Genomic DNA, 26371 nt, shown 5'->3' with positions numbered 1-26371 from the left:
GATTCGACTCAATTGTTGAAAGATTGATTGTCGCCAAGGGACAACTTTGTTCTTGTTGCCCTGATTAATAGTACCCCTTTGATTTTATTCTCTGTAGTTATAGTGAGCAATCAGATTGAAGTGATTTGTTTGATTCATGTGAGATATTTTGTGCTTTGAAGTGTGACACAGATGACATTATCTCACTTTCTGGAAAATGGATTTTGATGAAATTTTGGTTGTATCAGTAAAGTTGTATTTGTTAAGATTATAGCTATAGTTGGATTGATTTAATCTTAAGATGCAATGTTGATATATATATCATATATGTATATATAATATTATAATTATACTAATATATATATATATATATATATATATATAAATAAATAAATAAATAAATATAATATTATACATATATATTATATATAATACATATATTATATTATGATTTATATTGTTAATATATATTAACTAATAATGATTAATCTTAGAGACATGTCTCTTCATGAGATATGTCTCCTACTCATATTTAGAAGAGATTGGGATTTGCATTTTGAACATATCTATAACAATGACAATATAATTACATTTGTAGAAATGATCTATGTTACTTATCATGGTATCAGAGCAAGGCTGCAAATGTAGAAAAGGAAATGAGAATGAGAGAGATTATAATTTCCTCCTAGTGTTGATACTCCTTTGTTCATCGATGGAAAATGGATTAGGAGTCCCTTGATGATAGCATAATACAATTGGTTGTCAACTAACAACTGTAATTGAACCTACCTTGAACATGGCTTATCAATCTCCATTAGGGAGACATCTATTTATGTAAAAATCTGACAGTCTTTGGAGACCATCGACTTCATCTATCACCTAGAATAGACTGTTTCTGCTATCGCTGATTATAGTCTTCAAGCCCAGCATACTCTATGTCCGCCAAAGCTGCCGACCTGAGATTGTTTTTTAGTGGTGGTGGTCTGCTATAGAATTTGGAGTACGGAAATGGGACTTGCAAGTCTGGTGTCAAACTGTCTGATTGTGTAAGCACTTGTTAGGGCCACTTTGAATATGGCATCAATGAGATATGACATCAACTCAATTATATGCGACTCACTTTTTATATAACATAGGAGAAATATTGAAGATTTATAATATGATTCTATATCTAGTGTATGCAGCATCTTTGTGAGAAGTCTTTTCTTAGCGGTGATTAATATGAGTATGGTTACATGCGGACTATATTATCAGATCTGTTGAAGTAATGTCCATGATAAGGCTGTCAGAATATTGCTGTATGCCAATGCAATGATGGCATCAAATGTTCCTAAGATCATCGAAACCGAATGCGGAATATGAGCGTTGCTAAATAATATTCACCAACTCTTCTAATATCGAGGAGCTGCAACTGATGGCAGTACATTTGACAAGAGTCACGTCTGAATTGGAAAGTTGGTGAAAGTGCAGTGAGTCTTCCATAGATACTTCATTGGAGTTGTATGGTCAATATCATATACGAAATATCAGCAAGCCCTACACAGGTATGACCATAAATTATAGTTGGTAAGAATGATTAAGATTCAAAATTAGAAAGAGATTGATAGATTTTATGCAAAATTAAGTAAATTTTGATCGAGACGAGAATGGCCATATACAAACAAATAAGATATTTATGGAGAGGATTAACATTAATATGTAATCACAAAGATCAAATATACATCAGCTCCTTAAAACTTGCTCAATATCATCGGTTGCAAACACATTCGATGAAAATTTTCTATGTTCAAGGTGCCAGCTGTTCATGTGGACAATATAGATACAGATTGATAAAACCTCATGGATGAAAAAGGTGGACATCATGTTAAAGGAAAGGAGACATACTACATTGTCAAAGGAAATCATTATAGCTTACTGCGGATTAGATAGGAAGGAGTGGATGACATTGGAGAAAGGAAGACACTCAGATGAGGATTTCTTTTATCACCTCATGCCTGCTAGAAACATCACCATGAGAAGCGGATAAAGTGCTAAGTGGGTGAGACATTGAACACCACATGGAGACACCATCATACAACTCAACATTTGATGAGATCTCATCTTTGAGTGGTAGCTACATCATTTTTGCCAAGAGGGACCCATACGAACAACAAGTGGCTATTGAGGAAGAGGGAAGTCTCTTCATATAAAACATAAATAAGGAGGAAGCACACACCAATATCACGAGCTTCGATGAATATAAAGATTGGGCATGATTTTAGGAAAACAAACTGGTCAATGTCCTTCATGAACTCAAACAATAGACTCACACGAGGAGTTAGGAAAAGATAATGAGGAGTCAATCCTTAGAAAAGAGGTGATAAGAGAGAATCAATAACACTTTTAAAGCTAGTAAGGAGTTATGATAAACTAACTACAATGCCTTATTAAAGAAAATGATGGACAAGGATGTCCCAAGGGCGATACAAGGAAGGAGACTTTCAAAACATTTTTTTTATACGTTCAACCCCTCTTTATTTATTTATTTCTTCCTTCATGCTCTCGAGTGTCGTCCACTATAAAGAAAGATGATTGAAAACACTAGATGAGAATGTTCTTCAGAAAATCATCTGAGCAGGCTTATGATGATAGCACACAATATTGTGGCAATTGTAGATTGGAAGGCTATTGTACATTCTTTCAGTCATGGACAAAATGCTATGAATGTGGGATTGGTAATAATTAATAAAGGGAACACGACTAAGAAGAGGGTCAACATGAACTCATAGTGAAGATTGGCATAAAGAATGCTAGAGAAGATGTCTATGAAGAATACTCTCATGCTTCTATTTATAACAGAGAAGATTGATTACTTCGGGATATTGATAAAGTCTCTTAAAGATAACTCATCTTAATATAAGATACATTGCTTAAATAGCCAATATTATATTATAAAGGGATGTGGTCCTTTGAGAAGAGATAGAAGTAGGAATACGCATGCCTATTGGAAACATTTTATATCAAATACAAAACACAAATGCATATTAGCAAATTAGAGATAACATCTCAGGATTGTAGAGACCAAAAATGAAATGATGATAGACAAAATTACTTATATTCGAACATTGGAGGATGCATTCCTTTTGAGATCAATTCAGTTGGTGGGAGCAACAACTTCTTAATTGAAGGCATTCATTAAGGGGTTCGTGGTGCATCTAATGATGATGATTGACACTTTCTTTATTATTATGCTCTTGTTTTTTCCCTTGACCTCGAGGATGATTCTTTGCCAACATTGACATATATGATGCAGAATAGATCAACAATATAAGAATAGGAACTTCACATTGTCGGGGGAATAATAGTCAATGTTCCATTCCCACTCAAGTAATCTAAGAAGACAATTATGAATTTTTATGTGTAGGTAAGTATTCTTATTTTTTAGATTTTATCTCTCTCTAATTTGTAATTTCTATACATACTATAAAGGTTATTTGCCTTGATCTTTTCTTTTATGTTTGAGGATGTTCTTACAGGAAAAGAAAGTTGGTACTTTACACATGCTACCAGATATTGTGCAGACTCAACCTAATGATAGTAGGTCCAAGGACCCTAATGATCAAGATGGATACAATGAGGCTCTTGAAGCAAACATCTTTGATGATTGAGATTATGAGATTCTTCTACATTAAAAGGGAGTATGACACTTCTTTGAAGGCAACGCAGGAGCTTAAAAGATTGAAACTCAGTGGGAGTCTAGAAATACATGTGTGTGACTGCATGATTTTGTTGGGCCTACTCTTGAGTGCATCATTAGGAAGTATTGACTTATCACTAGAAAATCAAAAGATCGATATCATTTTCAGAGTGAGTTCGACAGGCATCCTTGGGTGAAGAGAGCTTCTGAGGAAGTAACTAGAGGACCTAACTTCCCAAGATCGATGTACAAAGGGAGAATTTTGAGGTGCAATCCTTTGTAAATGATATCTTCTCTATGAGAAGTTCTAAGTAAAATTTATTATAATCTATTCTTCTTTATGAGATAGAATTGAGGTGAAAGCCTTTGTACCATTCTTTGCCCTGGTTCATGATGGTTACTATTTCACATATGATATGTAATGAAAGGTGATGATCTTTCATTGACATATATAAACGGAAGGTAACCATTGTAAGATGATAACCATTGTAAGGTGATGATCTTATAAATGGTAGACCTGTTATCATGACAAACTTCATTAAGTTGTTGTGCCAGAGTGTTGGAGGTCATGATAACGAACAAAAGGTAACTGTTGTAAGGTGATGACTTTATCAATATTTGATCTATCTCCTAATACCAAAATGTGTTGGAGCAAGTGTTATCATGGTTCTTTGTGCCAAATTTTTCCAGACACCTTGATAACCAACTTATCATGGTTCTTTGGGCCGGATTTTGCCAGACACCTTGATAATCAACTCATCATGGTTCTTTGGGCTGGATTTTGCCGGACACCATGAAAATCAGTTTGGTATGTTTCTTCGGATCGGATCTTGCCAGACACCATAACATAAATCTATCACAGACCACATGTAAGGTGGTGTTCAAATCTTGTATTATAATTGCTTTAGTTCTCTCTTTGTTAAAGAGGGAGTGTTGAGAAATTTAGCCTCATAGTGAATTGAAGCAAATTCCATATGTAATATATATGTGTGTTGATGGATTTATGCTGATATCTGTAAATATCCAATTCTAGGAATATCACATTGAGATGATATATCTCCATATGCTTGTGAGCATATCATGTTCCATAACAAATCCTCCCTAGCTAAGAGGGAGTGTTAAGATTATAGCTACAGTCGGATTGATTTAATCTTAAGATGCAATGCTGATATATATATCATATATATATATATATATATATATATATATAATATTATAATTATACTACATATGTATAATATTATAAATATATATATAAAAATATAAAAATATAAAAATATACATATATTTTGATCAGTAAACGACCGAGGCCTTTGTATTATATGGATAATATAGAACAAAATATAAGTATCTCTGTTCAAACAGGCATTGGTAGGAAAGGACGAAGAAGAAAACCTCTAGTCCTGCCTAGGACTTTCATCCTATACATTTTACAATATAAAAGGGGCATACCTTTGTTTATAAATGGATTTTAGCATGGGACCTCTGATTTGCCCCTGATATATTTTTACATCTAAAAGGAGGCATTCCCCAGATTTTGAGTGAGCTTTGAAAATATTGATTAAAGGGAGTCGGAAACCTCCTACTCAAATGTTTGCAATAAACTTAAATCAAGAAAGTGCTAGAGTGTTATTAGTGTGCTGGAGTCAAAAGATAATGCAGAAAAGGAGGCATTCCCTAGATTTTGAGTGAGCTTTGAAAATATCAATGAAAGGGAGTTAGAAACCTCCTACTCAAGCTTCTACAAGAAACTTAAATCATGAAAGTGCTAGAGTGTTATTAGTGCGTTGGAGTCGGAAGATAATGTAGAAAAGGGTAGATTTCTTCCCACCTAACTTGTTGACAACTTTCAAGGAACTCCTTTCAAACGTTAGCATAGTTAGAATAATTTAAAAACTCATATGAAGGTGCCAAATTTAAACCAAGGTCATATTACCAAAACTTGAGTTTTAACATATTAATTGTTAGATAAATTAAAAGGGAGATAGCAAAAACACTCTTTAGCAGACCTAGAAATAATTTCACATTGTTTAAACTCTTGTTCTCAGTTCCAAGTTTGAAATCCTGATACTTTGTGATAAAATGATGACAAATAAATTAAGGCATTCAGGAGAGGAGGATGGATGCAAAGAGGAAGCAAATAACAAAATTACAATTCGAGCCCAATATAGTAGGTGCGAGTGTCACCAAAACCATAATGAAGAGGGAACTGAATACGAAAACCAGTTATAGTATTAGATTACTAAAGAAACCAGAAACAGAGATGCATACTAAACTAGAATCGATATCTATGTACAAACCTACAAGAAGATTAGCTGAAGGAACAAAAAAAAAGGGGCCCCGAAAACAAAGAGAGGGGCTCCACCAGAGAGGAGAAGCGAAAAACGGGAACATGGAAAAAGGAACCCAAAAAGGGTGTACAGACCAACTAGGGAAAACATCCAACCCACAGTGGGGAACCCAAAACAAAGGGGAGGGACACCAACCAAAAGGACAACAAGAACAAGAGCTAATAAACCAGGATGTCTTCCATCTGACAGTACCAATCCAAGCCCTTCCAATTGATGTAAATGCGCGTGTTGGTGGTGGCAAGCAAAAACATCCAATTGCGAGTGATTTGCTCCATGCGAAGCATAAAGGCCCTCTTGCCTTTTATTATCAATATCTGGGCAACTTCCACCAAAGAGTCTTCAACGTAATACTCACTCCTCTTGGGGATGCAGAGGTCATGGACAATGTTGCCTAGAACCTCATCCAACTCACAAAGATAAGGACCCTTGAACATGGCCTTGCAAAAATCCCTCAGCGCTAGATTATCCCTATCCACATGAAGGGTGGTGGTTAGAAACATAGCGACAATGTTAGAATTGTGCTTGGGTTTGTCAGTCAAAGAAGAGAATTCCTTGCCCAAGATAATCTTAATCGTCCGATGAATTAGGCCATCCTCAAGCTTTACCATCTTGCTGATCCTAAGCAAAGAAATCTCCCTCCAAAAGGCCATCTCTTTGAGACCCGGTTTCATCCTAATAGATGTATCCATCCTCCAAAAGACAACCTACTGCTAGGTAACCCAAAGCCTTCAAATGATAGCCTAAAGCTAGAAAACCCAAAGCCTACAACTAGCGACTGCTAAGCGACGACACCGCAGAAAGGTATGGAGGAGTCTTTAAATAGCAATGGCTGCATCATTAGAGGATGCCCTCCCTCAGATTAGCTTGTGCCAAAAAATTGTGACATCAAGCAAAAGATATCCGAAATAATGACAACACCTCAATATGTACTATACAAGGTGAGCTGTCCAAATCTTAAAAATGGGGTACATTTGCTATCAAGGTTGAGATCGAAGATGCGTGAGGGATCTGAGCATATGTAAATGGAGCGCGTAAATGTTTAATGATTGATAATTACGCATTAAGTCACCCCAATTCCAGTTGTTACAATGATTGATAATTATGTAGATTGTGATTATTAGGTTGCCCGAAGGCAATATTGAAAGATTGTTAAACTTTTAGTAAGGTTATAAATGTGATAATTCTCATTATTATATATGTTGAAGTTTTGACCGTTAGCCCCAACATTTGCTAGGATGTCTGCTATTTTGTTACCTTCTCTATAGATATGCTGGACTCTAATTTCTTCAAACTTATCCACTATATTTACGATAGTTTCAAATTTCAAATTTAATACCCAATTTGGGGTGCTTATTTTGTAGAGTGCATTGAGAATAATTTGGGAGTCCCCTTCAACTATGAGTTTCTTAATACCTATATTCAAGCATAATTGGAGTCCTTCTGCGAGTGCTTCTAATTCTACTAGATTGTTAGTAACCCTCCCTAGCGGTTTGGCTCGTTTGAGGAACCATTTGTCAGAGAAAGAGATGACACATTCTAAACCAGCTATACCTAGGTTGCCCTGAGAAGCACCATCAAAATTTACCTTTGCCCAATCTAGGAGAGGAGGTTGCCAAATGCAATTAGCTCGGGCTACTTTATTAGATTTGGGATATACCCTAGGCAAACTAATAAGATTGTTCCAATTCTTTTTAACTAGATCATCCCATTCTGAAAATGCTCCTTCTTCGTTTGTGTGATTCCTGAGATGATTATTGAGAACTTTTGTGATTACTAGATTCAACTTTATTAAGAAAAGAGTTAAGTTTGAAAGCTTCATCATTGAAGATTCTTTTGTCTATCTCCTTCCATATTTCCCATAGTAATATACCATTCCAAGAATATCATATTGAGATGATATCTCTTCATATAACTTAAGAGCATAATGTGAAATCTATATCAATCCTTCCTAACTAAGAGGGAGTGTTAAGATTATAGCTACAGTCAGATTGATTTAATCTTAACATACAATGTTTATATAATAGTATAATTATACTATAGATAATTAATTTTAGAGACATGTATATATATTAACTAATGAGACATGTCTCCTACTCTTATATTTATAAGAAATTGGGATCTGCATTTTGAACATATTTATAACAATGGCAATATAATTACATTTGCAGAAATGATCCATGTTACTTATCAATATTTAATAGAATGTGGTAAATAATTTTACTTAAACTCATCTGAGATGTGTTGGGTGGATAGTTTGCAAATGACAATCTGTATAAACTCCATTGCAAAATAGGATTACCAGCATTGTAAGCAAGAAGTTAGAGATATTTTTAAAGGGTGTTGCTGATATTCTTTCCTCTTATTTCAAGAAAGAATCCACTTACTTGTGGAGCGGGTAATGGGCAAGACGAATCTCTTAACTACACTTCTATCTTAAAATTGGAAACAATGATACCGATAAACTCATACCAACTCACAGGCTGATTGAAAGCGTACCAACTTAGACCTATGTATATTTTTCTATACTATGAAAGCAAACCACTACTATTGGAGCACACAAACTTCGATAATTAGATGACTTCTAGATTCTAAGCCTATAAGCTATTCCAATTCATAGACATGAAAATAACTTAACTCTAATAAGATGCATGGACATGAGACATCAATACAAATTACAGTCACAATTTCTAATTTGTATTACAACAATTGCTTCTAGTCACAACTTTTAAACAAATTGCTTTTTGTTTTGCTCCAAATATACACAAGATTAACATGAACCATAGATAGAAACACAAATTGCAGTCTAACTTCCAATTTGAGCTACCACAATTGCTTCTCGGCACAACTTCAAAAACAATAGCTCTTTATATTCACTTTTCTTTCAAACTTGTACAACAAATCACAGTTATGCTTGCACAAAAAAGGTAGAGCTCGCTTGCATATAAAAAAGATGATTATTTACAATGAAGGGTACTCCTTTATATAGGCAAACAAGAGCGATAAAAATGGAGAAAAAGGTGGGAGAAACTTAACCACCTTGTCTAAGTCAAGCAAAGAAAGAAGACTTATTGGATTACATGACTAAAGGTATGAATAATCGGGTTACATGCAAACGGACTACACACAACATATCTTCTAAAACTACAAAACTGAAAATACACTTAAGCAAACTTTGAAGAAAATGTTGAAATGCTGAATCAATCTTTAAGATTGTCAGCAAAAACCTTGTACTTTGTAATGCAATTATAAAGAACCGAAGGATCTGGTATTCCCGTTCTCTGTGCAATTGCATTCATCTTGATTGTTGTGGTGTTGCACTTCTTGATGGCTTGGTAGTTCTCTTCAAAAAACTGTCATAGGTGCTTTACATAGAACTTATAGGCTGAAAACCTATTCATCACATGTACTCCAAAGTCATCCGCTTCAAATTGAGCATTGATCCTATTGGTGAATTCCAAAGTGATGACTTCTTCTGCTAGCAAGTCATTGTCTTGATTGAACACTTTGCATCTCATCTGTTCTATATCATCGATGTCAGTTTCCACAACTTTGCAGCTTCTAAGGGCTTCTTACACCACTGTTACCAGCTCCTCTATTACTCACAGCTTGTTGACCATGAGCCCTTGGTATTCATAGAACATCTTTGAGGATGGGATGATCTCATACGTGGTCAAGACGTCCAAGTCTATTTGTAGCATTCTGTCCCAAATCTTCATGCATGGTTTTATTCTTGGTTGAAAGATCAGTGTGTGTACTTGAGCTTTGAGATAATACTTTTGAGACATCCGAGAACTTTTGAGACATTGATCCTGACCGTATCTCTGCTGTCATAGGGCATGCCTTTGTTTGCGCTGTTGGAATCATGGGCATTCTTTGTGATGATTCTGACATAAATATTTCGAACCTTGTAGCCGAGGTATCAAGTTAGGAAACATGTCCCTTTGTGAGAGTTGAAAAAGTAGAGAAAACTTCAAACACATTCTCCAAACTTTCACATTGTTCCATTGTGAGGACAGAAGGAGCTGCAAAAGAGATGGGCAATGTTGAAGTGTTCACTTCAGAAATATGAATGGTGGATGCAAACACTGTAGAGAAAGAATCCACATTAGTATCTAATGTAGACAAGAATGGTTCACCTAGGATGGATGGTTCTTGGTTGTTTCGCCGTTGGATCACATAAGTTTAATTTTTAGTTACTGAAGAAAATAAATTAAACTAAATAACACATTAGAAATATAAATAGTGTCACTGGTGGTTCAGGCATAACATATTTCTGTGAAAGAAGGGCTGAAACAAGAAGTAAGCATGTAGTCCTCATCTACATGCCACTGCAAGTGAGGGTCTGTAATTGAACATATAGAAAAGCTCTCTTGTTGCTGAATCACATGCTTTATGTTGCTTTTAATTTTAGTGTTAGGTCAACTGAAGCCACTTTAAATTAAATTGTTCTGCAGAAAATCACAGGTCTTTTAGTTTACTTTAAGTTCAGCTTTTACTCGCATCTTAATTCTATTGTTATTTTTAGTCTTGAATGCAACAACTATGGTGAAATGTGCCAACATAAAATAATTTTTTTGTAACCAGGGGAGAGGAGCCAATACAAATGCGGGGCTTCACTACATGTTATAGTAGGTGGAAAAAACAGACCTATAGCGGTGCACTAAAATTTTCCAATCAATGCATATCCCCAAAAGAAGCCTCTAAATTAAAAAAAAAACAACACTCGTGATGCCACATTAGTGCACCATTATACATGACTTTGTCAACAACTATTGTCCTATTTTAGACATCTTCACACGAACACATGCTGAGGTGTTATCATATTTGACCATATGGACTCGAAATTTTGTTTTGAATTAGGGGACTCGACAATCAAACTACTGTAAATTTTTTAGAGTAATTTGAAATATCCATATAGAATTTTGAGAGGCACAGAGTTAGGATGAGAATGTATTGGCTCCTCTCTCCTATCAGTATTTTTTAATTAATTATTGCAGATTTCCATGGGTACTCATTTTGACGAGTATGTGCATTCAAATATGCTTCCTTTCCTTTTACTTCTTAATTCTATTGATAAGTATTTACTGCAAAATTCAGTTTTTTGCTTTAGCCTTTACATCATGTTTGATTTTTACTTGCATCTTAACTCTATCATTTTGTTTTTGTTTTGACTACAGCAACTGTGGTGAAATGTGCATATTAAATACAATTTTTGTAACTGTTATTAATTTTTAATTAGTGATTACATATTTTCATGATATTCATTTTATCAAATATTTGGACCTCAACTATGTCTTTAATGGGTTGAGCTGTGTTGGAAAGCATCAAGTTCTCTTTTTTGGAGACCCAAAGGCAGATCTCAAATAGACATCTAATTTGGGATTCTAGATTGCAACTCTTGGTCTTCCATAGTTGGCTTCTAATGTGGAGGTGGTTTGTAAATTAGTGGATTTGGGATTTCTAAGTTGTGACCAGTGGTCATCTGTAGATGGTTTCTAGTAGTGTTCAAAAGGAGGTGATATTAAAATCATGGTTGTGATCACAAGAGCTTGTATTGGTCTCATGTTGATGTTCATATAAACTTGATATCTCTGAACGATTAACAATATAAAAAAAATGATTTCTTCTGTTTTTTTTCCCTGACAGTTGAAAATATTTCTGCTTTAGGTTCCACAGTATATATTAGATGACCTGATTGAAGCAGGACAGGGGGGATTTTGTAATATCATATGCACACAGCCACGGAGAATTGCGGTATATTCTGGAACTCTCTGCCTGATTTTTGATTTAAGAAGTTCGTATACTTTCCTAATGTTGCTCTCAACTTTTCAGACTAAAATTATTCATCTTTGTGCATTGCTGACTAATGCAACTTGCTTGTGAATAGCGATCATTTCCACAGATTTATGTAAAAACTAGTATTGGTTGTGCAGTCTAAGAATTTTGTTTTGTAATGGAAGGCATGATGTGTGCATCTACAGTTTTTGCTGTGGCTTTTTGTTGTTGTCAAAGGTTTGTTCAGCGTTTATTTGTGTCAGTTGACCCACATATTTAATAAAATGAGTATGATCGATTAAAGGAATGGGTTATACTGTTTTTCAAGGAGGGGTAGACTACATTTAACCTCTTCTTACGTACATAATGGACTTGTTTATGGTTTAAGGAGAGCTAGAGGGACAACATTTTATCATCATTTTGATCATTCTATTTGTAATTTTCATTGGAGATAATAATTAAATTGTTTATACTTGTTATTTTAATAGCTGGCCATTTATTGGTGATAATGTTACTAATAGCATGACATCAATAATCTGGTGGAAAGACCAGCAACATTAACATGATTGTAGTGGGGCCTAAGTTTCTTTCCCCCCATCAAAGTATGGCTGTTCTGCAAAGTAGGAAGATATTCAAATCAGATCTACGCTATGATCTCTTAAAAGTCACTTATTGGTGATAATGTTACTATAATGTTATTTTAATCGCTGGCCGTTTAATGGTGATAATGTTACTATACTTATAGCATGACATCAATAATCTGGTGGAAAGACCAGCAACATTAACATGATTGTAGTGGGCCCTAAGTTTCTTTCCCCTCCCTCAAAGTATGGTTGTTCTACAAAGTAGGAAGATATTCAAATCAGATCCACTCTATGAACTCTTAAAAGTCACTTTACTGTAGACATCCACATCAAAGGTGTGCCAATGTTTTTATAATGTCTGTAGTCAAAGAACATAAAACAAGAGAAAACATAATATTTGACTGCTCTACAAATTGTAAGGGGAGAGCTCCTAGGGTTCTAACGAAACTGGCAGACTTTACAAGTATGTGCACTGAATAGCTAAGTTGCCGATTTGGGTTTGGGGACGCATTCGGGTTCAGGATTTGGGTTTGTGGGTTCGGGCAAAAAAACTTTTTTGTGGGTGGGTTTGTGAGTATATATGTGCAAAAAAAAGAGAAACTTGCATAGTTGTAAAAGTAAGTCATTTGAGTGTTTGAATATATCACTGTAAAGAAAATCATACATTGAATTACTAAAATGCAAAATGAAATTTCAAAACATAGACTAGTTCATTAGATTGATAGATAGTAAAGTTTGAAACATAGTGATAAATGACAAATGTTTAATAGTTTATCAATGATCGTAGACTCATAGAACCAAAGATGCAAATGCCCTTCAAGGGTCTAATGGGTCATAAAAAATTGAGGGATCAATGGCTTCATCCCCATGTATATCAGTTTCCTCATCATTGGAACCCAAACCGGTTCCACCAGCCCCAAAAGCAATCACATCCTCCTCATCCTCCTCAACATCTAGCAAGGCAATTCTAGATAGATCTTGGACAGTCATATCCAATTCAGAAGTCTTGGGTAATACATCCATAGCTTCTCTGGCCCCTTCTTATATCTTGTATCCTTGCGTGATAGGAGACGCTAGTTGTTTTGAATAAATACCAAGTCCTCTGCTTTCTTTGAACCCAATTGGTTACGCTTCATTGAGTGGATAAAGGAGTATGTACTCCAATTCCCCTAGCAGCAGAAGAGCTCGCAACCTAGAGAGACAACCAACACAATTAAAAAAAATAGAAATTGTAATTTACAATACAATGGGAATTTAAGAGTGCTAATTCTACAAGCTAAAGTGGCCATCAGAAGAGGAAAAAAAACTTAAATACTTACTTGTGACAAGATCTTAATGGCAAAAGGTTGGAGGTACATGTATTCTTGCCCATGTAAGTACCATCATCTAATGACATCCATTCTACTTTGGTCATTGATTGCATTAGGGTCTACATTTTTGCCTAAGACAAAATCTACAAACCCTCTCCTATCATTCGATGCCACATTAGGATTGCTAAAGAGCTTGCTAAATAATCCACTAGCAACCTTAGGATCTCTGTATGGTGCTACTCTACTAGGAATAGAAAGTATCTCACCGCTATAATACCTGGGAGAAAGTGCATATGCTAGGAGGTGTAAAGGTGTTGTCATCTTGTTCCAGCGATGTAGAACAATTTTCTTCACCTACTTGTACAAGGTTTCCTCAGGATCCCGCTTTCTCCTCTGAATGACTTGGGATGTCAAATGATGTTCATGTAAGTTATCTTGATGTAGTGTTAATAACATAATTAAAATTAAAAATCAAAATCTCTCAATAAACAAGGATAAAATATTGTATAAAAATTTAAACTTACCAATTTCACTCTTTCTAGCATGGAGTCCATGGCATCATATATGTCCCCTAAACAAGGCTCATTAGTGTTGGCAAACCGAAGCATAGCCATGATGGGCTTGGTGAGTTCTAATACATATTCCACCCTATTCCAAAAATCATCACTCAAGATCATATCCTTTATAGTTTTAGCTCTTTTTGTACCAGCTTGCTTGCATCCACCCCATTGATTGCTAATAATCATTTGGGACACTGCTTCTTTCATCCTCACAAGTCATCTAAGGACAATTGTGTGTGAAGCAAACTTTGTTTCAACAACCTATGATCATGTTAATTCAAATTGTAAGTTAATATAATAACACATTTCAAATATCAAATATGTAAACAACACAAAAAAGTAAAAAGTTAAAAACATTTTATTCAATTATGTAAAGTATAGCACAAAATGATAAATGAAACTAAATAAAGTTTAAAATTTACCTTCAATAATTCTGCGGGAGAAAGTTCTGAAAATTGCTTGTGACATATGGTAGTTTGTCACAAACATTTGAATCTCCTCACCCTCTTCATACACTTTTTTCACCCATTCAATTTGGATGCCAATTGCTTTTATCACCAAGTTCAAGGAGTGGATAGTGGATGCTGTCCAAAAGATATGATCATATCTTGCTTCTACCAAAGCACTTGCAGCCTTACAAACTTTAGCATTGTTCGTTATTTCTTGGATAACATTGTTGACTCCCATAGACTCTATGGATTCAATGAGAAGTCGGGCAATAAAATTTGCATCCTTTACCTACCCTTCACAATCAACCGCCCTCAAAAACATTGTCCCTTTGGGGGAGACAACAATCACATTTATTAATGGAGGGTTTTTGCAATCCATCCATCAGAAACAATGCTCAACCCTGTTTGGATCCAAGAATCTCTTATTGGTTTGAGGAGGTTTTCTACATTTTTTCAGTCATTATGCAATATGGTGGTTCTCAACTATTCATATCCAGGGGCTCGGTAATGACAAGGTGCTTGATTTATTGCTTGCACCGTCTCTCTCCAATAAGGTTATCTCACTAGATTGAATGGAATACCATTCGTAATGAGGCAACGCCTAACCTTTATGTCAGCAATTTCTCTCAATTCATTTTGAAATGCCTTATCTAATGGGCCTCCTGTGGGATGGGGGTGTTTCTATTTCATCTTCATCCGTAGATGGGGTAGGTAGGAAGGGATGTTGTCTAGTGGTTGTTTGAGAGGGTGGTCTTGGTGGTTTTTGTTTTGATCTATCTTGTTTCCCCTTTAACACTAACCTATCAGCTTCTTGTTGTTCTTTTAATATGCCTGCTATTTGAGAAGCCAACAACCCCTTTTACCTCCATTTCCCGACCCCTCACACATGCTAATCCCTTGACTTGGTGGGACTATGAAATGATTTTAACCCAGTAATATGAGCTTCTATATTGAGTTTGGCAAAAATTGCATTTTCATATATACCCTCGCCCTCCAATTCATAGCCGACTCGGGCTCGAATCCGAACCTAGATGAATCCGGATCTGGACCTGAGCTCCAAGGTTTGAACTTGGTAACATAGCTAAATAGGATTTCATGGACGGATTGTATTACGTGTAAATATTTAACTATGTCTATGCCTTGGATGCAAGTGTGGGGCTATTAAAAGTCAAGGCTTACAGTGACATTTTTAATTTAAGGAGGGAAAACCTATGCGATAGAGATCTCCTAGTTTAGTTAGAGAAAAGTATTTGATTGCATTATTGTAAACAAGGCTCTAATAGAATGTCACCAATGGATGTCAGCTATTGGCTAAATTAGAGACAAATAAATCTACGTAAACTAGAAATGATAAAATGAACACACATCACATGATTCCAAAAAAGATACTGCTAGAGGAATACACATTTATTACATTATTGAATAATTAACAATAATCCAAATCTTGCCAAGGTTAATTCAATTTATATCATAGAATTACAAACTTTCTATTGAAAATTACTAAATAACAATAATAATTGAATGGGTCGTGTTGTTTAAGCTAGACACTACTATCCTTCTCTATGCAAGCCCAAGTACTTGATGGAAACCTTCAAATCACAATTTGTGCAGCATAATCTTGATATTTATTGTTCTTGAATTACGTTCTTAAAAAAACTTATTTATAAGCTTGTCGGAAGAAGCATTTGGGGATCAAATAATAATATTATAATAAACTTATTAAATGCCCTGCCAAAAAACATCATATCCCTAATTTTGGAAAGAGGAAATTAAAAAAAAAAAAAAAAAAACAGGCTTAAAATTTTTTCTAAACCTAATAATAAGCTCAAATCTATGTCCATTTGGAAAATAGAAGCTTTTTTTACTCGAGTGATTTTGAAATATTTAAAATTGAGAAGTTAGAGGTATTTTCCACATGAAGTCAATTTGTGACATTTCTATCAAGATTTAACTGTGTAATTTTTGAGTCAAACTCATTGACCCATGTTTCATGAGTAGTGATTCACATGAATCCATCTCTCATGAGAATAAATGGAACACTTAGCACTCATTGGATCTAGGCAATGCTCATGGAGGTGAAGCACCGAGACTTCCCGGGAGGTCACCCATCACAATACTACAGCTTGAGCGCACTTAACTACCGAGTTTCCTCTTGGTTAAACTCACTCTGCTTGCAACCCCATTTGCAAAACCTTCACCAAATGTTGTGGCAAAATTACTTTTACTTGTAAAACTTTGACAATTCTTGTATGGTTGCCTTTTTTTATGAAGTTGAAACATTGTCCATGGGTACATGAAATTGATAATTTCCTTTGGAAATGCAGCTTTAAAAAAATAGAGAGCTTTTTATTTTCAACTCTACTCACCATTCTTGAAAATGCATACATGCTAAAGATGGTAGTTTCTAAATATAAAATATTTTTAAAAATTGGAAGGATTTTAACTCAATATTGAAACCTTGACCATTTAATCATGCCCAATAATTAAAAACATATTTGTCCAAAGTAGACCAGTCAGATTGGAAGCTTCTGAATTGGGCTTTGCAACACTCAATGCTTGCCATGATTCAACACACGTTACTGGAACATCATTGTAAAGATGTCAGAATTGCAGTTACTTCATGTCTTAATGAGATTATACAAAGAACAGCTTCTGAAGCACCTTATAATGATGACACACTAATGAAGGTTCTACAAATGATTGTGGAGAGCCTACATGGATTACATGATGTCAAAGCCCCCACTTTGATAAGAGGGCTAAGATTCTAGAAATTATAGAAAGAGCAAGGCCATTTATCATTATGTTGGATCTCATATGTGATAAATTAATTCTCTAAATGCTTCAATTCTTCTTAACTGCAACCAGGAAACATCTTCTAGAGAATGTGAAGGCTTGTATGCGGACCATCATGTCCTTAATCGCAGATGAGGATGATGATATCTGTAAGTGGTGGCAATCAAATTTGTTGGCTATCTGGCAAAAAGAGCATAATATTTTACCCATGACTTATGAGCTCTCATTAAGATTAATTAAGTGGAAGACTGAAAAGTCCAAGCATTAGTTGATGGAAAATGAAATTATCTCAATGGGCTTATAGGTTGCAGGATCCCCCAAAGAAGTAAGACCAAAAGAGAAGGGAGCAGATTTGTTTTACATGTCATGGCACTTGGACATGTGGTCATAATTGTGGGGCTAGTAAAGAAGATAAGACAACCGAAGAGGTTCTAACCAATGATGAAGACAATGTGAATCTCACAGTTTTGTTCCAAAAAAAATCACAAATGTTGTTGATGAGATAAATGACTTTTGTTATAGGTAAAGGATATACAAATCTTTACTTTGGTGACTTGGGGGTTATTATTGACGAACGTTATGATGAGGATGACCTTACTTAGAGAGAGAGTATGTTTGAGACCTAAGATGTTTCCAGTGAAGTGTGTGAATCTTTACATGATGAGAATTTACTTGAAAATGATGACATATCATCATCGTTGACTTCGCATGCATAACAATCAGACAAGGATTTTGAGGTCTATGATGACATTGACAGCACCGTTGAAATATATGATGAGTCGTGTTATTAATAGGAATAGCTCACTTATGCATGATAGTGTTTTGGAGGACTAATCAGAGAAGGAACTTCAAGCTGGTGGTGTTGATACTTGAGACACATACATTGACGGATTGACTGATCACTGATGATATGGCTGTTGCAGCTTTAGTACACGATGATGAACTTACAAGATCATTGCAGATCTCTACACAAAGGCTCAAATGGAAAACACACAAAAGAGAATGGAAGGTGATTCTTATGTTGCTGACTTGCAGGTGGTCAAAGTAGCCTTCAAATCTATGAAATCATATGATTTGTGTTTGCTTTCAGACACATCATATATTAAAGATTGCTGAAGTATATGCTGATAAAATGAAGGAAAAGGAGGATGAGGTTAATACGCTCATCAAGGAGCTTAAAAATAGTCAAGAGGCATTGGAGAATGCACAAATTCCTCTTAAGAAGCAAAAAATCAGATTTTAGTCATTAATCAGTTTAGGGAGCAAGATACTAGAGGAAGGAGTGGATTTTTCTAGAAAGTGATTAGGGATCTTGACAACATACAATAGACCTATGACTTGAATTGTTGTCCAAAAAAATCAAGGAATAGTTTTCTGGACTATCCAGGATGTCAGTATGAGTTGGTAGTAAGGATAATATTCAGGATGTGTTGGCTAAATCTTTTGTATGTCACTGACCACAACTTACATAATTGTGACTTTAGACAACATTTCATGAGATTTCTATCTCTCAGCAATAGTAGAGGGTGTCCAAAAAAATCAAGGAATAGTTTTCTGGACTATCCAGGATGTCAGTATGAGTTGGGAGTAAGGATAATATTCAGGATGTGTTGGCTAAATCTTTTGTATGTCACTGACCACAACTTACAAAATTGTGACTTTAGACAACATTTCATGAGATTTCTGGACTATCTAGGATGTCAGTATGAGTTGGGAGTAAGGATAATATTCAGGATGTGTTGGCTAAATCTTTTGTATGTCACTGACCACAACTTACAAAATTGTCACTTTAGACAACATTTCATGAGATTTCTATCTCTCAGCAATAGTGGAGGCTCTTTTCTTACCACAAGTAGCTCCAATAGGAGCTTAATTGGAAATTGCAAAAAAGGCTGTTCTCCTGATCAATTCCTCTTTTTTCATGAATGATTTCAAGAAACTATGACTTTGGACTTAAGAAAAAGGTCCTTTTGCTATGGCAATATTGGTGGTACGGGGGTTGACATAAGAACAACACTAAAGACAACAATTTACTTATATATTTTTTGTGAACCAAATAGAAGAACTCAAAGTCTCTTGTGCTTGTCTCATGAGGATTCAAGTAGAATACCCAGTAAGGCATAAAGTCTCTTAGTAGATACTTTGAACTTCAATAAAAAACACTTAAAATTGAAGCCCAAAGTCTTCATCTCTAAGTCATTGCAGCCATTACTAACCATAGTTTAAAATTTCGGTTTCAACAATATTTTGGCTGGGCCAAAATATTTGAAAATCTTGGTGAAAAATTCGGCGATAAATCGACACTTTATCAAACATTTGAAAATATATAATTTCTTTAAATATTCTAAAAACTGCATATAGACACACCAAATTTGTCAAACATATAATGATTTGAGATATCCACCATATATCAATCAAAGTATTGAGTTAAAAAGTAACTCGTAGCAACTAAAACTTAGTAGATTAACATAGTGATATAATCATATATCGAGAAACAAGTAGAACATCTGAATATAAATAAGTTCATACATATAGAATTTAAACTCCATGAAACTACAACTTTTTAATACATATTATTCGTTGGGCCGATACGATGCTCATCCAACTTTAATCCACATCATCGTATAGGCCCAAAAAATAAACACAAATTGTTTCTCAATCTCGCTTTTCAGTGTTTGTTAGAGTTCGATCAATTCAGATTGCTTGTTTTTATTTCTAAAATGCTGACATCTTTAGTTTATATCTGTTCTAAGTGGGAAAGCGTTGTTTTAAGTTCAATATTCTCAGATTTGATAGTATGAAGAGAGTTCTTAAGCACGTGTAATCAGTTTCTAGTTCATCCATCCTGTGCAAACGATCCTGAAGAGATGAAGTGTTTGATGGAGATATGCGGTGATAGGTGTTAAAGTTGTAGCTTCAGTTGGATAAATTCGATCTGAGATACATTGTTGTTCTTGGTAAATCATCATTTTCTATATATACGTATTCATGTGATAATAATATATATTATAGTATATAATATATATATTATATTATGTATAATACATACATACATACATATATACACACACACACACACATATATATATTTATTATGCAAATTTTTATTATGAATTATACAAATTAAATGATGATTATACTTTAGAGACATGTCTCCTCTCATATTTATATGAGATCCAAATTTGCATTTGAAGCATATTAATTACAATGGCCATATTATTACATTTGGAGAAAAAGATCTGTGTTACTCAACATGGTATCAGAACAAGGTTTCTTACCAAACCCTCTAGAAGATTCATAGAACTTGAATATGGCCTACTTTCCATTGTCTAACTAGTAAAGTTTGCAAAGAAATCATCCCACCATTTCAAGTATTGAAGTCTTATTTTATTGTGCCCACCCCCCAGCCTAAAATCTTATGGGTATGGATGGGCCCCTATAATTTTACAGGGGCAGATCCCTAGCCTAGCCCTAAAAATTTTATGGTATGGGTATGGGCATAAAATTACAGGGCCTGCCTATCCCCTATAATTTTATGGGGGCATATTATTGCCTATTATTTTATTGTAAAGGCCCCCTACTAGATTAATATTGATCCCCTACAATAATATAGAAGGGGGCACCTATATTTTAAGGTAAGGTCCCTAAATAGATTATTTGGGAGAATAGTAGGCCCAATATCGGAACAAAGGCTTATGCTGGGTAGGGTAGGGCACTTGGCCCTTAGAATAGTAGGGCATGTGCAAGTATATCGCAGAAGTCTCTATGCAAGTCAATATTCATAATATTAAATGTTGGACATTTCTTGCATATAGTGAGGATGTCCTATGTGCTCAGAAAATAAAATAAAAAATCGATGAAAGTGATAAAGCCGGAGTCTGGACATTACATGAAAGCCTCGCTATCTTCCTATTAAAATTATAAAGTTTACTACAGTGTGGGCCTGATTTGTATGTTATATTTTAAGCCAAATTTTATGAAACAATATATATAGTATGTATGTATATATGTATGAATGTATTTGTAGATGTTTGGAGATATTTGACACACTTGATTAAATCACAGGCTATGAATATTTCGCACCAGGGGATGATAGAATTTTATAAAATTAAAAAAAACAAAAAATTTCTGCCGACTTTTTGGGAGCTGAACATTATTTGAAATATAGGGACAGAAGATGTGAAATGCCATAAGAAAAAATAAAAATAAACTATCTACTCAGTTTTTTTAGGGGAAATGAATGACTACAAGTGACATCAATTAGCCAAATGGAATACAACCTCCATTCCATCTCCTTTATCAAGCCTTCTCCAATTAGTGTAAAAGGGATTTGTACAGGGAAATGCTGAGAAAAATCTTCTTACATTGAAGTGCAATTCCTTTTCGAGATAGTATTTGAAGTATTCTACAATCAGCAAACATTTTCCAGAAAATGCCTAAGAATCCTAGTCAGCAAAAGATTACAACTCAATGATTGGCAACAATTGATCCAACACATTCGGAGTGGAGGCAGTAAAAGACACACAAGTTTCAATATATAAGTCGGTGATGGACCAGAAGAAAGGAGAAATATGAGTGGAATTGGAATTCTTTCAAAGGATGCATATAATGAATAATTGAACTAATCAATGAATACAATCCACATCACAAATTATATGTGCAGATTAATTTCTGAAAGATGGTTGAATATCAATGAAATTGTTCATTCATCAAGGATGAAAGTATTGGCCTATGACAATAGTATTATATCTCAAATGTTATCAATCAAAGAGAAAGACAATCAGCTAGGCAGTATACATATTCCAAATTTAGGGTTGAACTTACAGATCTAGTATTGGAGTGATGGGACAATCAACGTAAGATAAATTGGGAATAAACAACATGAATAAATTCAACAAAGGCATCAATTACTACTATTATTCTCAACCAAGAAAATATAAGTGTTATCTATTCTTTCACATATAAATCTCAGATTTTCTGTATTGGAGAATTATCAATGAATGTAATCAGAAGTTCATCTCATCTGTAGTAGAGGAAATAAATATACTGATAGATACCTATTTAAAATAAAAGTGTAGAGAGATTGATGAGCCTTAGATATTGATTCTATAACCCCATAAAACTAGATAAGGATAACACCGTGAACACAAAGATACTAGACAAGTCTGGAAAAAAAAAAAAAAAAAAAAATAGAATAAAAAATGATATAACTCAGTTGACCAGCATCCAATTTAATATCAAACAATTACATAATTTTGGGAGTCATTCTCTCTTGATAATTTTAATTGAATCTACTTTACATTAAAATCAAAGCATGATTCATAGGAGTCTTCCTTACATCTCATATCAAACATTGGATTTTGCCTATTAAGATTCATATTTGCACCGTCTTAAGGAAAGCTATCGTTCTTAAGGGAACTCAGTCATATGGATTAAAAGACATCATAGAGGGGGAAGGAAAGTATTATGGGCATTTAGAAATTATTTACAATTAATAGAGTATCCAATTGGCATATAACCAATCAGCACATCAATATTGACTAGCTATTTGAATATTGTATTGATATGAAGATAAACTCCGCATTCAGCATAACAAGGATCATTCATGGAAGCAAAACTTCGTTACATTTCTCAATATACAAATTGCATAGAACAAAATGATCGCTCATCAAAACTAAGTATCACTAAATAGATACTATCACTCAACAATGTTGATGGAATGAGTGGAAATTTTACATTGTTGGGGGAAATAACAACCAATGTTTCATTCCCAATGTTTGACAAATATTTATACAAAGACATCATCTTATTTGATACATATGGACCTTCATTGGAGCAACTTGTATTAAAAACATTAATGTGTAGATAAGTATTTATTATCCCTGAGTATTATATTTACTTGCTTATTGTAGTCTTTCTCTTATTTGTAATTCTACACATACTATAAGAGTTATTTGCCTTGATCTTTTCCTTTGTATTTGAAGTTGATTTTTCAGGAAAAGAAGAATGACACATTAGCAGCTTATGACAACAGCTTAAAAGAAGTTGTGATTAGGCTGGATAAAGTGAGGCTCTTGAAGCAAATATCTTTGATGATTGAAATTATGAGTATTCTTCTACATTAAGAGGGAGTATGACACTTCTTTGATGACAATGTAGGAGCTTAAAAGATTAATACTAAGAGGGAGTCTAGAAATACATGTTTGTGACTGCATGATTTTGATGGGCCTACTCTTGAGTGCATCATGAGGAAGTATTGAGTTATCATCAGAAATTTGGAAGATTGATATCAGATTTAGAGGGAGTTCGAAAGGCATCCTTGGGTGAAGTGTAATAACCCCAATAGGTTATAACTTCTTCAAACACCAAAAATCTTTATACTTCAGTTGTTTGACATTTCGTCAAACACTTTGCAAACAAGCTTTGATACCACTATAATAACCCTCCTCAAATCTGCTCTAAAAAATAAACTGATGAAAGCTCAAGGAATTTCATCAAACAATTCACATGCAAGGGACGTATGACTGATATAGTATTTCAGCTAGCTTCAAATCAATGAAAATCTTGTGCTAGAAGACTACAATGGACTACACAATGACCTAACATGAGTGTGTTACTAATTTTGACAATGTTCAGTGCATATATATGATCTAAGCATGAGAAATGAACACCTACAGCCAACTGGCATTATTACAAACAGTTGGTATGCAAACTAACTAGCTGATAAATAATGATATTAAATTGCTTAAATGACACCAGCAACTATTATCTTCTTAATTGCAATGAAAATTACAATGCTCATGAAATATGGCCAAGACTTTGGCATTTACATGGATTACAAAATGATAATGCTGGTATAATGCACACTTACAGTTGAAAGCTTATAACACCCTAAAAAACAATACTAACAAAAGAACCTGGTTGTAGATGGCTGAAATAATTTCCTTCTATGCTGCCCCTTTTGCTTTGCTTTTTTCGAACTGCTTTTTCGGCCTGCTTTTTCATACACGTTTTTCAGCCTGCTTTTTTCGGTTCCGCTTTTTTCGGACTGCTTTTTTAATACCCGCTTTTTCAGCCTACTTTTTCGGTTCCGCTTTTTCGGACTGCTACTATGTTGAATCTCAAGACCATATCTTTCAATGGCGTCAAGATTTCCAGCTTGAAGGGATTTCGTCCTTCAAACTATTGAGACATAATTTGCAGAAAATTACCCAATTTCTTTGATATTTCCAAGCATACTAAAAAGAAGCTCTTCCCTTTCTTTTATAGTGTTCTCCCAAGAGCTGAATCCTTTGTTTTCTCAATGTGGGATCAAACATCACTCCCTTTATGTAACTTATGTCTCCAATGTGTTATAAAATAAAGAGGACTCTTTTAATTTAAATATTTCCCACAAACTATAGTTTATGCATTAATAAAGTTAAATATTTTAATTTAACTTTATAAAATAGCTTTATCAATGCATAACAAATCTTATCAATGATAAACAAGTCTTCTTGCCAATTTTAAACAATTACCATCGACATACTGCTGCCACTGGATGTCCGACCATATCTAAGATGACTTACTATAAATAGTAAGTATGCCCAAAGTTGCCTCAAAACCCTTCAAAAAGACCTGCAACTGAAACTATCTAGGTCAAATGGCCTCTAAGCCCCTTTAATGTCCTGGTTAGCCTACGGGACCGTGGGGAAATAGGCTAACGACAACATCATGCTATGAATGCTAAAAAGGGGACATTACATGAAGAGAGCTTCTAATGGAGTAACTAGAGGACTTGACTTCCCAAGATCATTATTCAGAGGGAGAATGTTTGAGGTGCAATCCTTTGTGAATGATATCTTCTCTATGAGGAGAAGTTATAAGTGAAACTCCATGTAATGCATTCCTAAAGAAAATTAAGGTGAAAGCCTTTGCACCACCCTCTGACTGGGCTCATGGTGGTTACTATTTCACATATGATATGTAATGAAAGGTGACGAGATATGTAATGAAAGGGGACAATCTTTCATTGACATATGTAAACAAATGTAACCATTGTAAGGTGACGATCTTATAAATGGTAGATCTATTATCATGAGAAACTTCATTAAGTTGTTGTCCCAGAGTGCTGGATGTCAAGATAACGGATGTATCAACTAGAAGGTAACCATTGTAAGGTGATGACCTTATTAATAGTTGACCTATCTTCTAACACCAAAATGTGTTGGAGCAAGTGTTATCATGGTTCTTCGGGCCGGATTTTGCCGAACACCTTGATAACCAACTCATCATGGTTCTTCGGGCCGGATTTTGCCAGACATGATGAAAATAAATTTGTTATAGTTCTTTTGGTCGGGTTTTGTCGGACACCATAACTTAAATCTATTATTGACCACACTTAAAGCGGTGTTCAAATCTTGTATTATAATTGATATAATTCTCTCCTTGCTAAAGAGGGAGTGTTATGAAATTTAGCCTCATAGTGAATTGAAGCAAATTCCATATGTAATATATGTTAATATATATGTGTGTGTGTGTGTGTTGATATCCTTATATAAGTCATTCCAGGAATATTATACTGAGACGATATCTTTTCATATACTTGAGAGTAGAAGGTGTTCTACAAATCCTCCCTGGCTAATAGAGTGTTAAAGTTGTAGCTTCAGTCGGATAAATTCGATCTGACATACATTGTTGTTATTGGTAAATCATCATTTTCTATATATACATATCCATGTAATAATAATATATTATATTATATATAATACATATATATTATGCATATATATATTATACAAATTTTTATAATTAATTATATAAATTAAATGATGATTAAACCTTAGAGACATTGTCTCGTCTCATATTTATATGAGATCCAAATCTGCATTTGGAACATATCAATTACAATGACC

At 34.5% G+C, this 26371-nt stretch overlaps 1 protein-coding gene across 5 annotated transcripts in view; it reads left to right on the top strand.

Moving 5' to 3' along the window:
* The window catches only part of LOC149572842 (DExH-box ATP-dependent RNA helicase DExH7, chloroplastic-like), a 356903-nt gene that overhangs the window by 69127 nt on the left and 261405 nt on the right, over window positions 1–26371 (top strand). For all 5 annotated transcript variants that reach the window (XR_016359987.1, XM_089813915.1, XM_089813917.1 and 2 more), the window contains exon 13: window positions 11674–11760. Coding sequence is in view for 4 of the 5 variants with exons in the window: in XM_089813915.1 (XP_089670041.1) it covers window positions 11674–11760 (87 nt within the window). In the remaining variant the exon portion in view is untranslated. The remainder of the gene's footprint in view (window positions 1–11673; window positions 11761–26371) is intronic.

This window comes from Cupressus sempervirens, chromosome 2, assembly GCF_028749045.1.
Source record: "Cupressus sempervirens isolate cs-2001-9-10 chromosome 2, ASM2874904v1, whole genome shotgun sequence".
NCBI classification, from domain to species: Eukaryota; Viridiplantae; Streptophyta; class Pinopsida; order Cupressales; family Cupressaceae; genus Cupressus; species Cupressus sempervirens.
The sequence above is the reverse complement of the archived record's forward strand: the minus strand, read 5'-3'. Positions and strand labels throughout refer to the sequence as shown.